The sequence below is a fragment of the Oncorhynchus mykiss genome, chromosome 27 (assembly GCF_013265735.2).
Source record: "Oncorhynchus mykiss isolate Arlee chromosome 27, USDA_OmykA_1.1, whole genome shotgun sequence".
NCBI classification, from domain to species: domain Eukaryota; kingdom Metazoa; phylum Chordata; class Actinopteri; order Salmoniformes; family Salmonidae; genus Oncorhynchus; species Oncorhynchus mykiss.
This window is the reverse complement of record NC_048591.1, coordinates 48,190,120-48,206,238: the sequence shown is the minus strand read 5'-3', so window position 1 is coordinate 48,206,238 and position 16,119 is coordinate 48,190,120. Positions and strand designations below refer to the sequence as shown.

Sequence of the window (16,119 nt, the reverse complement as noted above, 5' to 3'; positions counted from 1 at the left end):
GTGGTAGGATCGACAGTCCCCTCTCCATAACAGTGGTAGGATCGACAGTCCTCTCTCCATAACAGTGGTAGGATCGCCAGTCCTCTCTACATAACAGTGGTATGATCGACAGTCCTCTCTACATAACAGTGGTAGGATCGACAGTCCTCTCCATAACAGTGGTAGGATCGACAGTCCTCTCTACATAACAGTGGTAGGATCGACAGTCCTCTCTACATAACAGTGGTAGGATCGACAGTCCTCTCTACATAACAGTGGTAGGATCGACAGTCCCCTCTACATAACAGTGGTAGGATCGACAGTCCTCTCTACATAACAGTGGTAGGATCGCCAGTCCTCTCTACATAACAGTGGTAGGATCGCCAGTCCTCTCTACATAACAGAGGTAGGATCGACAGTCCTCTCTACATAACAGTGGTAGGATCGACAGTCCTCTCTACATAACAGCGGTAGGATTGTTTCCCCCCTCTCACAGTAAACTGTGACTGTAAACTCTTCTTGGCTGAGCACCTTTTCCCCTCAGTACAAGGTTTAATTTCTATTCCAATGATAGCTTCATTAAACAGAACAGCTAACTCACCCTGCATGAGCATGTAGAAGGTTCCAGAAGCAGACAGGTTGGTGGTGATGGTGACGTCTTCCTTGCCGGAGCCCTCTGCCTGCACCCTGACGGAGCTGTCTGTGTCGGTACGGTAGCTGCTAACCAGGCCAGTAGGGTAGGTCACGTTGGTCAGACGGCCATAGCTGTCATACCTGAGGACAGAAGAGACAGTATAATAGAATAGTCCTTAGCATAACAGTGGTAGGATCGACAGTCCTCTCTACATAACAGTGGTAGGATCGACAGTCCTCTCTACATAACAGTGGTAGGATCGACAGTCCTCTCTACATAACAGTGGTAGGATCGACAGTCCTCTCTACATAACAGATAGACAGTCCTCTCTACATAACAGTGGTAGGATCGACAGTCCTCTCTACATAACAGTGTTAGGATCGACAGTCCTCTACATAACAGTGTTAGGATCGACAGTCCTCTATACATAACAGTGGTAGGATCGACAGTCCTCTCTAAATAACAGTGGTAGGATCGACAGTCCTCTCTACATAACAGTGGTAGGATCGACAGTCCTCTCTACATAACAGTGGTAGGATCGACAGTCCTCTCTACATAACAGTGGTAGGATCGACAGTCCTCTCTACATAACAGATAGACAGTCCTCTCTACATAACAGTGGTAGGATCAACAGTCCTCTCTACATAACAGTGGTAGGATCGACAGTCCTCTCTACATAACAGTGGTAGGATCGACAGTCCTCTCTACATAACAGTGGTAGGATCGACAGTCCTCTCTACATAACAGATAGACAGTCCTCTCTACATAACAGTGGTAGGATCGACAGTCCTCTCTACATAACAGTGGTAGGATCGACAGTCCTCTCTACATAACAGTGGTAGGATCGACAGTCCTCTCTACATAACAGTGTTAGGATCGACAGTCCTCTCTACATAACAGTGGTAGGATCGACAGTCCTCTCTACATAACAGTGGTAGAATCGACAGTCCTCTCTACATAACAGTGGTAGGATCGACAGTCCTCTCTACATAACAGTGGTAGGATCGACAGTCCTCTCTACATAACAGTGGTAGGATCGACAGTCCTCTACATAACAGTGTTAGGATCGACAGTCCTCTCTACATAACAGTGGTAGGATCGACAGTCCTCTCTACATAACAGTGGTAGGATCGACAGTCCTCTCTACATAACAGTGGTAGGATCGACAGTCCTCTCTACATAACAGATAGACAGTCCTCTCTACATAACAGTGGTAGGATCGACAGTCCTCTCTACATAACAGTGGTAGGATCGACAGTCCTCTCTACATAACAGTGTTAGGATCGACAGTCCTCTACATAACAGTGTTAGGATCGACAGTCCTCTCTACATAACAGTGGTAGGATCGACAGTCCTCTCTAAATAACAGTGGTAGGATCGACAGTCCTCTCTACATAACAGTGGTAGGATCGACAGTCCTCTCTACATAACAGTGGTAGGATCGACAGTCCTCTCTACATAACAGATAGACAGTCCTCTCTACATAACAGTGGTAGGATCAACAGTCCTCTCTACATAACAGTGGTAGGATCGACAGTCCTCTCTACATAAGTGGTAGGATCGACAGTCCTCTCTACATAACAGTGTTAGGATCGACAGTCCTCTCTACATAACAGTGTTAGGATCGACAGTCCTCTACATAACAGTGTTAGGATCGACAGTCCTCTCTACATAACAGTGGTACGATCGACAGTCCTCTCTACATAACAGTGGTAGGATCGACAGTCCTCTCTACATAACAGTGGTAGGATCGACAGTCCTCTCTACATAACAGTGGTAGGATCGACAGTCCTCTCTACATAACAGTGGTAGGATCGACAGTCCTCTCTACATAACAGTGGTAGGATCGACAGTCCTCTACATAACAGTGTTAGGATCGACAGTCCTCTCTACATAACAGTGGTAGGATCGACAGTCCTCTCTACATAACAGTGGTAGGATCGACAGTCCTCTCTACATAAGTGTTAGGATCGACAGTCCTCTACATAACAGTGTTAGGATCGACAGTCCTCTCTACATAACAGTGGTAGGATCGACAGTCCTCTCTACATAACAGTGGTAGGATCGACAGTCCTCTCTACATAACAGTGGTAGGATCAACAGTCCTCACTACATAACAGTGGTAGGATCGACAGTCCTCTCTACATAACAGATAGACAGTCCTCTCTACATAACAGATAGACAGTCCTCTCTACATAACAGATAGACAGTCCTCTCTACATAACAGATAGACAGTCCTCTCTACATAACAGATAGACAGTCCTCTCTACATAACAGATAGACAGTCCTCTCTACATAACAGTGGTAGGATCGACAGTCCTCTCTACATAACAGATAGACAGTCCTCTCTACATAACAGATAGACAGTCCTCTCTACATAACAGATAGACAGTCCTCTCTACATAACAGATAGACAGTCCTCTCTACATAACAGATAGACAGTCCTCTCTACATAACAGATAGACAGTCCTCTCTACATAACAGTGGTAGGATCGACAGTCCTCTCTACATAACAGATAGACAGTCCTCTCTACATAACAGATAGACAGTCCTCTCTACATAACAGATAGACAGTCCTCTCTACATAACAGATAGACAGTCCTCTCTACATAACAGATAGACAGTCCTCTCTACATAACAGATAGACAGTCCTCTCTACATAACAGATAGACAGTCCTCTCTACATAACAGATAGACAGTCCTCTCTACATAACAGTGGTAGGATCGACAGTCCTCTCTACATAACAGTGGTAGGATCGACAGTCCTCTCTACATAACAGTGGTAGGATCGACAGTCCTCTCTACATAACAGTGGTAGGATCGACAGTCCTCTCTACATAACAGATAGACAGTCCTCTCTACATAACAGTGGTAGGATCGACAGTCCTCTCTACATAACAGTGGTAGGATCGACAGTCCTCTCTACATAACAGTGGTAGGATCGACAGTCCTCTCTACATAACAGTGGTAGGATCGACAGTCCTCTCTACATAACAGTGGTAGGATCGACAGTCCTCTCTACATAACAGATAGACAGTCCTCTCTACATAACAGTGGTAGGATCGACAGTCCTCTCTACATAACAGTGGTAGGATCGACAGTCCTCTCTACATAACAGTGTTAGGATCGACAGTCCTCTACATAACAGTGTTAGGATCGACAGTCCTCTCTACATAACAGTGGTAGGATCGACAGTCCTCTCTACATAACAGTGGTAGGATCGAAAGTCCTCTCTACATAACAGATAGACAGTCCTCTCTACATAACAGTGGTAGGATCGACAGTCCTCTCTACATAACAGTGTTAGGATCGACAGTCCTCTACATAACAGTGTTAGGATCGACAGTCCTCTCTACATAACAGTGGTACGATCGACAGTCCTCTCTACATAACAGTGGTAGGATCGACAGTCCTCTCTACATAACAGTGGTAGGATCGACAGTCCTCTCTACATAACAGTGGTAGGATCGACAGTCCTCTCTACATAACAGTGGTAGGATCGACAGTCCTCTCTACATAACAGTGGTAGGATCGACAGTCCTCTACATAACAGTGTTAGGATCGACAGTCCTCTCTACATAACAGTGGTAGGATCGACAGTCCTCTCTACATAACAGTGGTAGGATCGACAGTCCTCTCTACATAAGTGTTAGGATCGACAGTCCTCTACATAACAGTGTTAGGATCGACAGTCCTCTCTACATAACAGTGGTAGGATCGACAGTCCTCTCTACATAACAGTGGTAGGATCGACAGTCCTCTCTACATAACAGTGGTAGGATCAACAGTCCTCACTACATAACAGTGGTAGGATCGACAGTCCTCTCTACATAACAGATAGACAGTCCTCTCTACATAACAGATAGACAGTCCTCTCTACATAACAGATAGACAGTCCTCTCTACATAACAGATAGACAGTCCTCTCTACATAACAGATAGACAGTCCTCTCTACATAACAGATAGACAGTCCTCTCTACATAACAGTGGTAGGATCGACAGTCCTCTCTACATAACAGATAGACAGTCCTCTCTACATAACAGATAGACAGTCCTCTCTACATAACAGATAGACAGTCCTCTCTACATAACAGATAGACAGTCCTCTCTACATAACAGATAGACAGTCCTCTCTACATAACAGATAGACAGTCCTCTCTACATAACAGTGGTAGGATCGACAGTCCTCTCTACATAACAGATAGACAGTCCTCTCTACATAACAGATAGACAGTCCTCTCTACATAACAGATAGACAGTCCTCTCTACATAACAGATAGACAGTCCTCTCTACATAACAGATAGACAGTCCTCTCTACATAACAGATAGACAGTCCTCTCTACATAACAGATAGACAGTCCTCTCTACATAACAGTGGTAGGATCGACAGTCCTCTCTACATAACAGTGGTAGGATCGACAGTCCTCTCTACATAACAGTGGTAGGATCGACAGTCCTCTCTACATAACAGTGGTAGGATCGACAGTCCTCTCTACATAACAGATAGACAGTCCTCTCTACATAACAGTGGTAGGATCGACAGTCCTCTCTACATAACAGTGGTAGGATCGACAGTCCTCTCTACATAACAGTGGTAGGATCGACAGTCCTCTCTACATAACAGTGGTAGGATCGACAGTCCTCTCTACATAACAGTGGTAGGATCGACAGTCCTCTCTACATAACAGATAGACAGTCCTCTCTACATAACAGTGGTAGGATCGACAGTCCTCTCTACATAACAGTGGTAGGATCGACAGTCCTCTCTACATAACAGTGTTAGGATCGACAGTCCTCTACATAACAGTGTTAGGATCGACAGTCCTCTCTACATAACAGTGGTAGGATCAACAGTCCTCTCTACATAACAGTGGTAGGATCGAAAGTCCTCTCTACATAACAGATAGACAGTCCTCTCTACATAACAGTGGTAGGATCGACAGTCCTCTCTACATAACAGTGTTAGGATCGACAGTCCTCTACATAACAGTGTTAGGATCGACAGTCCTCTCTACATAACAGTGGTACGATCGACAGTCCTCTCTACATAACAGTGGTAGGATCGACAGTCCTCTCTACATAACAGTGGTAGGATCGACAGTCCTCTCTACATAACAGTGGTAGGATCGACAGTCCTCTCTACATAACAGTGGTAGGATCGACAGTCCTCTCTACATAACAGTGGTAGGATCGACAGTCCTCTACATAACAGTGTTAGGATCGACAGTCCTCTCTACATAACAGTGGTAGGATCGACAGTCCTCTCTACATAACAGTGGTAGGATCGACAGTCCTCTCTACATAAGTGTTAGGATCGACAGTCCTCTACATAACAGTGTTAGGATCGACAGTCCTCTCTACATAACAGTGGTAGGATCGACAGTCCTCTCTACATAACAGTGGTAGGATCGACAGTCCTCTCTACATAACAGTGGTAGGATCAACAGTCCTCTCTACATAACAGTGGTAGGATCGACAGTCCTCTCTACATAACAGATAGACAGTTCTCTCTACATAACAGATAGACAGTCCTCTCTACATAACAGATAGACAGTCCTCTCTACATAACAGATAGACAGTCCTCTCTACATAACAGATAGACAGTCCTCTCTACATAACAGTGGTAGGATCGACAGTCCTCTCTACATAACAGATAGACAGTCCTCTCTACATAACAGATAGACAGTCCTCTCTACATAACAGATAGACAGTCCTCTCTACATAACAGATAGACAGTCCTCTCTACATAACAGATAGACAGTCCTCTCTACATAACAGATAGACAGTCCTCTCTACATAACAGTGGTAGGATCGACAGTCCTCTCTACATAACAGATAGACAGTCCTCTCTACATAACAGATAGACAGTCCTCTCTACATAACAGATAGACAGTCCTCTCTACATAACAGATAGACAGTCCTCTCTACATAACAGATAGACAGTCCTCTCTACATAACAGATAGACAGTCCTCTCTACATAACAGATAGACAGTCCTCTCTACATAACAGTGGTAGGATCGACAGTCCTCTCTACATAACAGTGGTAGGATCGACAGTCCTCTCTACATAACAGTGGTAGGATCGACAGTCCTCTCTACATAACAGTGGTGTTTCTGAAAACACCAAAAAAGGAAACAAGCAGGAAAATAGAGAGAATATGAGTGTAATATAATACGCACTGCAGCAAGGTGAGACGTCACACACCTTTTTCTCCACTTTTAGACAGAAGTTTATTATCTTAAAAGATTAGTGATATAAATGTAATCTCATCACATTACACAGTCTATGAAACATGAGCGCTGAGTGATTCACACACACACACACACACACACACGCTGTCACCACGTTAGTTTCCGCGCTTTGCAAATCAGTGGGTTCGTCATGTACAGAGAGAACAGGAGTGGTCTGACGACCTCCTTGGTCCCCGAGTAGCAGATTGGAGCACATCAGCATGGAATAATTGAAACATCCCTCAGCTTGTCTGTCAGTCAGTCCTCCACAATGTTAGAGTGAGTGGATGGTACATTACTTAGAATGAGGACGTTTATCTGTGGCTGTGAATGCAAATGGGAGACAGGAGATGAGGACGTTTAGCGTTTATCTGTGGCTGTGAATGCAGATGGGAGACAGGAGATGAGGACGTTAATCTGTGGCTGTGAATACAGATGGAAGACAGGAGATGAGGACGTTAATCTGTGGCTGTGAATGCAGATGGGAGACAGGAGATGAGGACGTTAATCTGTGGCTGTGAATACCGATGGGAGACAGGAGATGAGGACGTTTATCGTTCATCTGTGGCTGTGAATACAGATGGGACAGTGAATGCAGATGGGAGACAGTAGATGAGGACGTTTATCTGTGGCTGTGAATGCAGATGGGAGACAGGAGATGAGGACGTTAATCTGTGGCTGTGAATGCAGATGGGAGACAGGAGATGAGGACGTTAATCTGTGGCTGTGAATACAGATGGGAGACAGGAGATGAGGACGTTAATCTGTGGCTGTGAATGCAGATGGGAGACAGGAGATGAGGATGTTAATCTGTGGCTGTGAATACAGATGGAAGACAGGAGATGAGGACGTTAATCTGTGGCTGTGAATGCAGATGGGAGACAGGAGATGAGGACGTATATCGTTAATCTGTGGCTGTGAATACAGATGGGTGATGAGGACGTTAATCTGTGGCTGTGAATGCAGAAAGGAAACAGGAGATGAGGACGTTAATCTGTGGCTGTGAATACAGATGGGACAGTGAATGCAGATGGAAGACAGTAGATGAGGACGTTTATCTGTGGCTGTGAATACAGATGGGACAGTGAATGCAGATGGGAGACAGTAGATGAGGACGTTTATCTGTGGCTGTGAATACAGATGGGACAGTGAATGCAGATGGGAGACAGTAGATGAGGACGTTTATCTGTGGCTGTGAATGCAGATGGGAGACAGCAGATGAGGACGTTTATCGTTAATCTGTGGCTGTGAATACAGATGGGCGATGAGGACGTTAATCTGTGGCTGTGAATGCAGAAAGGAAACAGGAGATGAGGACGTTAATCTGTGGTTGTGAATACAGATGGGAGACAGGAGATGAGGACGTTAATCTGTGGTTGTGAATACAGATGGGAGACAGGAGATGAGGACGTTAATCTGTGGTTGTGAATACAGATGGGAGACAGGAGATGAGGACGTTAATCTGTGGTTGTGAATACAGATGGGAGACAGGAGATGAGGACGTTTATCTGTGGCTGTGAATACAGATGGGAGACAGGAGATGAGGACGTTAATCTGTGGCTGTGAATACAGATGGGAGACAGGAGATGAGGACGTTAATCTGTGGTTGTGAATACAGATGGGAGACAGGAGATGAGGACGTTTATCTGTGGCTGTGAATACAGATGGGAGACAGGAGATGAGGACGTTAATCTGTGGCTGTGAATACAGATGGGAGACAGGAGATGATGACGTTAATCTGTGGTTGTGAATACAGATGGGAGACAGGAGATGAGGACGTTTATCTGTGGCTGTGAATACAGATGGGAGACAGGAGATGAGGACGTTAATCTGTGGCTGTGAATACAGACGGGAGACAGGAGATGAGGACGTTAATCTGTGGCTGTGAATACAGATGGGAGATGAGGACGTTAATCTGTGGCTGTGAATGCAGATGGGAGACAGGAGATGAGGACGTTAATCTGTGGCTGTGAATACAGATGGGAGACAGGAGATGAGGACGTTAATCTGTGGCTGTGAATACAGATGGGAGACAGGAGATGAGGACGTTAATCTGTGGCTGTGAATACAGATGGGAGACAGGAGATGAGGACGTTAATCTGTGGCTGTGAATACAGATGGGAGACAGGAGATGAGGACGTTAATCTGTGGCTGTGAATACAGATGGGAGACAGGAGATGAGGACGTTAATCTGTGGCTGTGAATACAGATGGGAGACAGGAGATGATGACGTTAATCTGTGGCTGTTAATACAGACGGGAGACAGGAGATGAGGACGTTAATCTGTGGCTGTGAATACAGATGGGAGACAGGAGATGAGGACGTTAATCTGTGGCTGTGAATACAGATGGGAGACAGGAGATGATGACGTTAATCTGTGGCTGTTAATACAGACGGGAGAGCAGAGTACTACCTGGTGTTGAGGACATTTTGTGTCCTAAATAGCACCCTATTCCCTACTTTTCACCAGGGCCAGTAGAGCTCGGATTTAGAGAATAGGGTACCGCTTGGGAACAGCTTTTGTTGCGTGCTGTAATAACTAACAGGTTAATAAATTAGATTAGCAGGGGACAGTTTCTATAGTTCCCTCAGCACTTCCTCGGCTGATATCAAATATCCCACGTGGAAAAGGTGAGTGGGAGAGAAATCATATCCTTCAGATAAATAAAGATTAGTGGAGATTGAGATTCTGGGGTGATAATGATTATCTTCACTCGTACTGAACACTCTAGGGTTACACACAGAGTCCTGAACACACTAGGGTTACACACAGAGTACTGAACACTCTAGGGTTACATACAGAGTACTGAACACTCTGAACACTATAGGGTTACACAGAGTACTGAACACTATAGGGTTACACACAGAGTACTGAACACACTAGGGTTACACACAGAGTACTGAACACACTAGGGTTACACACAGAGTACTGAACACTCTAGGGTTACACACAGAGTACTGAACACTATAGGGTTACATACAGAGTACTGAACACACTAGGGTTACACACAGAGTACTGAACACACTAGGGTTACACACAGAGTACTGAACACTCTGAACACTATAGGGTTACACACAGAGTACTGAACACTATAGGGTTACATACAGAGTACTGAACACTCTAGGGTTACACACAGAGTACTGAACACTCTAGGGTTACACACAGAGTACTGAACACTCTAGGGTTACACACAGAGTACTGAACACTCTAGGGTTACATACAGAGTACTGAACACACTAGGGTTACATACAGAGTAATGAACACTCTATGGTTACATACAGAGTAATGAACACTCTAGGGTTACACACAGAGTACTGAACACTATAGGGTTACATACAGAGTACTGAACACACTAGGGTTACACACAGAGTACTGAACACACTAGGGTTACACACAGAGTACTGAACACTCTGAACACTATAGGGTTACACACAGAGTACTGAACATTATAGGGTTACATACAGAGTACTGAACACTCTAGGGTTACACAGAGTACTGAACACTCTAGGGTTACACACAGAGTACTGAACACTCTAGGGTTACACACAGAGTACTGAACACTCTAGGGTTACACACAGAGTACTGAACACTCTAGGGTTACACACAGAGTACTGAACACACTGGTTGTCTGACCTCTGCTGTTATCGGCACTATAAAGGGATACGGTGTCATTTGGGACACACAATTCTCTCTCCTGTCATTTACAGGGGTGAAGCCAGAAACACTAGTCACTGAGCCAGTAGATCCACTTCCCTGGTTTCACCCCTGAGCCAGTAGATCCACTTCCCTGGTTTCACCCCTGAGCCAGTAGATCCACTTCCCTGGTTTCACCCCTGAGCCAGTAGATCTACTTCCCTGGTTTCACCCCTGAGCCAGTAGATCCACTTCCCTGGTTTCACCCCTGAGCCAGTAGATCCACTTCCCTGGTTTCACCCCTGAGCCAGTAGATCCACTTCCCTGGTTTCACCCCTGAGCCAGTAGATCCACTTCCCTGGTTTCACCCCTGAGCCAGTAGATCCACTTCCCTGGTTTCACCCCTGAGCCAGTAGTTCCACATCCCTGGTTTCACCAATGAGCCAGTAGATCCACTTCCCTGGTTTCACAACTGAGCCAGTAGATCCACTTCCCTGGTTTCACCACTGAGCCAGTAGATCCACATCCCTGGTTTCACCCCTGAGCCAGTAGGTCCACTTCCCTGGTTTCACCACTGAGCCAGTAGATCCACTTCCCTGGTTTCACCCCTGAGCCAGTAGATCCACTTCCCTGGTTTCACCACTGAGCCAGTAGATCCACTTCCCTGGTTTCACCCCTGAGCCACTAGATCCACTTCCCTGGTTTCACCCCTGAGCCAGTAGATCCACTTCCCTGGTTTCACCACTGAGCCAGTAGATCCACTTCCCTGGTTTCACCCCTGAGACAGTAGATCCACTTCCCTGGTTTCACCACTGAGCCAGTAGATCCACTTCCCTGGTTTCACCACTGAGCCAGTAGGTCCACTTCCCTGGTTTCACCACTGAGCCAGTAGATCCACTTCCCTGGTTTCACCACTGAGCCAGTAGATCCACTTCCCTGGTTTCACCCCTGAGCCAGTAGATCCACATCCCTGGTTTCACCCCTGAGCCAGTAGATCCACTTCCCTGGTTTCACCACTGAGCCAGTAGGTCCACTTCCCTGGTTTCACCCCTGAGCCAGTAGATCCACTTCCCTGGTTTCACCCCTGAGCCAGTAGATCCACTTCCCTGGTTTCACCACTGAGCCAGTAGATCCACTTCCCTGGTTTCACCACTGAGCCAGTAGAGCCACTTCCCTGGTTTCACCCCTGAGCCAGTAATTTTGCTGCTCAATTTGATCATTAATCATCCAATCCTGTTATCTTTTTCTATTGCAACATGCGCTTTTGCAATCAGAGAGGGAGAACCCTTTCTTTGTAGACCTTCGTCTAAATGCAACCTGCTTCACACTACCTCCTTCACACTACCACGTCTATGAGCTGGAGGGCAGGTAGGGCCAGGGAGACTGGGGATGGGGAGGCAGCTGGGGCAGGGGACAGAGAGACTGGGTAGGGAGAGAGCTGGGGCAGGGGACAAGGGCCAGGGAGACTGGGGATGGGGAGGGAGCTGGGGCAGGGGACAGAGAGACTGAGGAGGGAGGGAGCTGGGGCAGGGGCCAAGGAGACTGGGGAGGGAGCTGGGGCAGGGGCCAAGGAGACTGGGGAGGGAGGGAGCTGGGGCAGAGGACAAGGGCCAGGGAGACTGGGGATGGGGAGGGAGCTGGGGCAGGGGACAGAGAGACTGAGGAGGGAGGGAGCTGGGGCAGGGGCCAAGGAGACTGGGGAGGGAGCTGGGGCAGGGCAGGAGCCAGGGAGACTGGGGAGGGGGAGGGAGCTGGGGCAGGGGACAGAGAGTCTGGGGAGGGAGCTGCGGCAGGGGCCAAGGAGACTGGGGAGGGAGGAAGCTGGGGCAGGGGCCAGGGAGACTGAGGATGGGGAGGGAGCTGTGGCAGGGGACAGAGAGACTGGGGAGGGAAGAGCTGGGGCAGGGGACAGAGAGACTTGGGAGGGAGCTGTGGCAGGGGACAGAGAGACTGAGGATGGGGAGGGAGCTGAGGCAGGGTCTGTATGTCCTGTATGGGTAGTTGTGAAATGCATGAGATACAATATAGTATAGTATATAATATAGCATAAAGTATAATATAATATAGCATAGTATATAATATAATATAGTATATAGTATAATATAGCATAGTATATAATATAGTATATAATATAGTATATATTATAATATAGCATAGTATATAATATAGTATATATTATAATATAGCATAGTATATAATATAGTATATAATATAGCATATAGCATAGTATATAATATAGTATAATATAACATAGTATATAACAGAGTATATAGTATATTATAGTATATAATATAGTATATAGTTAAATATAGTATAGTATATAACATAGTTTGGTATATAACATAGTATATAGTATAGTATATAATATAGTATAGTATATAAAATAGTATATAGTATAATATAGTATATAGTATAATATAGTGTAGTATATATTATAGTATAATTATTTTTGGAATGTACTCGGCTGGCTGAAGCTTTAGTCCTAGTGTAAACCTCTGTCTCTACCCACTGGCTAAATTCGTAGTTGTTGCTTTATATGAGAATTACCGGAAGCTAAAGTCCTAGTGTTACTGGGTCAGAATGAAAGCTCTGAGAATTACCGGAAGCTAAAGTCCTCGTGTTACTGGGTCAGAATGAAAGCTCTGAGAATTACCGGAAGCTAAAGTCCTCGTGTTACTGGGTCAGAATGAAAGCTCTGAGAATTACCGGAAGCTAAAGTCCTAGTGTTACTGGGTCAGAATGAAAGCTCTGAGAATTACCGGAAGCTAAAGTCCTCGTGTTACTGGGTCAGAATGAAAGCTCTGAGAATTACCGGAAGCTAAAGTCCTCGTGTTACTGGGTCAGAATGAAAGCTCTGAGTTACTGGAAGCTAAAGTCCTCGTGTTACTGGGTCAGAATGAAAGCTCTGAGAGTTACTGGAAGCTAAAGTCCTCGTGTTACTGGGTCAGAATGAAAGCTCTGAGTTACTGGAAGCTAAAGTCCTCGTGTTACTGGGTCAGAATGAAAGCTCTGAGAGTTACTGGAAGCTAAAGTCCTCGTGTTACTGGGTCAGAATGAAAGCTCTGAGTTACTGGAAGCTAAAGTCCTTGTGTTACTGGGTCAGAATGAAAGCTCTGAGAATTAATTCACACTCAGGTCCCACACTGACCTGACCTAATAGTCTGAACTTTCACCCTCAGGTCCCACACTGACCTAATGGTCTGACCTTTCACCCTCAGGTCCTGCACTGACCTAACCTAATAGTCTGACCTTTCACCCTCAGGTCCCACACTGACCTAATGGTCTGACCTTTGACCTCAGGTCCTACACTGACCTAATTGTCTGATCTTTCACCTTCAGGTCCCACACTGACCTACACTGACAAGCATTTTGCTACACTCGCAATAACATCTGCTAACCATGCGTATGTGACCAATACAATTTTATTTGATTTAGTCTGACGTTCGAGCACAAATCCTCCCTTCAGCTTCACATACTGTGTAGGCCTTAATCCTTCACTACATGTATAATGCACAATGAGTGTACAAAACATTAGGAACACCTTCCTAATATTGATTTGCACCCCCTTCTGCCCTCAGAACAGCCTCACTTCATCCGGGCATGGACTCTACAAGGAGTCAATAGTGTTCCACAGGGCAGGGACTCTACAAGGAGTCAATAGTGTTCCACAGGGCAGGGACTCTACAAGGAGTCAATAGTGTTCCACAGGGCAGGGACTCTACAAGGAGTCAATAGTGTTCCACAGGGCATGGACTCTACAAGGAGTCAATAGTGTTCCACAGGGCATGGACTCTACAAGGAGTCAATAGTGTTCCACAGGGCATGGACTCTACAAGGAGTCAATAGTGTTCCGCAGGGCATGGACTCTACAAGGAGTCAATAGTGTTCCACAGGGCATGGACTCTACAAGGAGTCAATAGTGTTCCACAGGGCATGGACTCTACAAGGAGTCGATAGTGTTCCACAGGGCATGGACTCTACAAGGAGTCAATAGTGTTCCACAGGGCAGGGACTCTACAAGGAGTCAATAGTGTTCTACAGGGCAGGGACTCTACAAGGAGTCAATAGTGTTCCACAGGGCAGGGACTCTACAAGGAGTCAATAGTGTTCCACAGGGCAGGGACTCTACAAGGAGTCAATAGTGTTCCACAGGGCAGGGACTCTACAAGGAGTCAATAGTGTTCCACAGGGCAGGAACTCTACAAGGAGTCAATAGTGTTCCACAGGGCAGGAACTCTACAAGGAGTCAATAGTGTTCCACAGGGCAGGAACTCTACAAGGAGTCAATAGTGTTCCACAGGGCATGGACTCTACAAGGTGTTGAAAGCGTTCCATAGGAATGCTGGCCCGTGTGGACTCCAATTCTCCCCCACAGTTGTGTCAAGTTGTCTGGATGTCCTCTGGGTGGTGGACCATTCTTGATACACACGGGAAACTGTTGAGTGTGTAAAACCCAGCAGCGTTGCAGTTCTTGACACAAACCGGTGCGCCTGGCCCTACTACCATACCCCGTTCAAAGGCACCTACTACCATACCCCGTTCAAAGGCACCTACTACCATACCCCGTTCAAAGGCACCTACTACCATACCCCGTTCAAAGACACCTACTACCATACCCTGTTCAAAGGTACCTACTACCATACCCCGTTCAAAGGCACCTACTACCATACCCCGTTCAAAGGCACCTACTACCATACCCCGTTCAAAGGCACCTACTACCATACCCCGTTCAAAGGCACCTACTACCATACCCCGTTCAAAGACACCTACTACCATACCCCGTTCAAAGACACCTACTACCATACCCCGTTCAAAGGCACCTACTACCATACCCCGTTCAAAGGCACCTACTACCATACCCCGTTCAAAGACACCTACTACCATACCCTGTTCAAAGGTACCTACTACCATACCCCGTTCAAAGGCACCTACTACCATACCCCGTTCAAAGGCACCTACTACCATACCCCGTTCAAAGGCACCTACTACCATACCCCGTTCAAAGGCACCTACTACCATACCCCGTTCAAAGACACCTACTACCATACCCCGTTCAAAGACACCTACTACCATACCCCGTTCAAAGGCACCTACTACCATACCCCGTTCAGACACCTACTACCATACCCTGTTCAAAGACACCTACTACCATACCCCGTTCAAAGGCACCTACTACCATACCCCGTTCAAAGGCACCTACTACCATACCCCGTTCAAAGGCACCTACTACCATACCCCGTTCAAAGACACCTACTACCATACCCCGTTCAGACACCTACTACCATACCCCCGTTCAGACACCTACTACCATACCCCGTTCAAAGGTACCTACTACCATACCCCGTTCAGACACCTACTACCATACCCCGTTCAGACACCTACTACCATACCCCCGTTCAGACACCTACTACCATACCCCGTTCAAAGGTACCTACTACCATACCCCGTTCAGACACCTACTACCATACCCCCGTTCAGACACCTACTACCATACCCCGTTCAAAGGTACCTACTACCATACCCCCGTTCAAAGGCACCTACTACCATACCCCGTTCAAAGGCACCTACTACCATACCCCGTTCAAAGGCACCTACTACCATACCCCGTTCAAAGACACCTACTACCATACCCCGTTCAGA

General features: G+C 46.4%; 1 protein-coding gene across 2 annotated transcripts in view; it reads right to left on the bottom strand.

Moving 5' to 3' along the window:
* The window catches only part of tenm4 (teneurin transmembrane protein 4), a 678,489-nt gene that overhangs the window by 112,847 nt on the left and 549,523 nt on the right, over nt 1-16,119 (bottom strand). For both annotated transcript variants that reach the window (XM_036964775.1, XM_036964776.1), the window contains one exon: nt 581-753. In XM_036964775.1, coding sequence (XP_036820670.1) covers nt 581-753 — 173 coding nt within the window. The remainder of the gene's footprint in view (nt 1-580; nt 754-16,119) is intronic.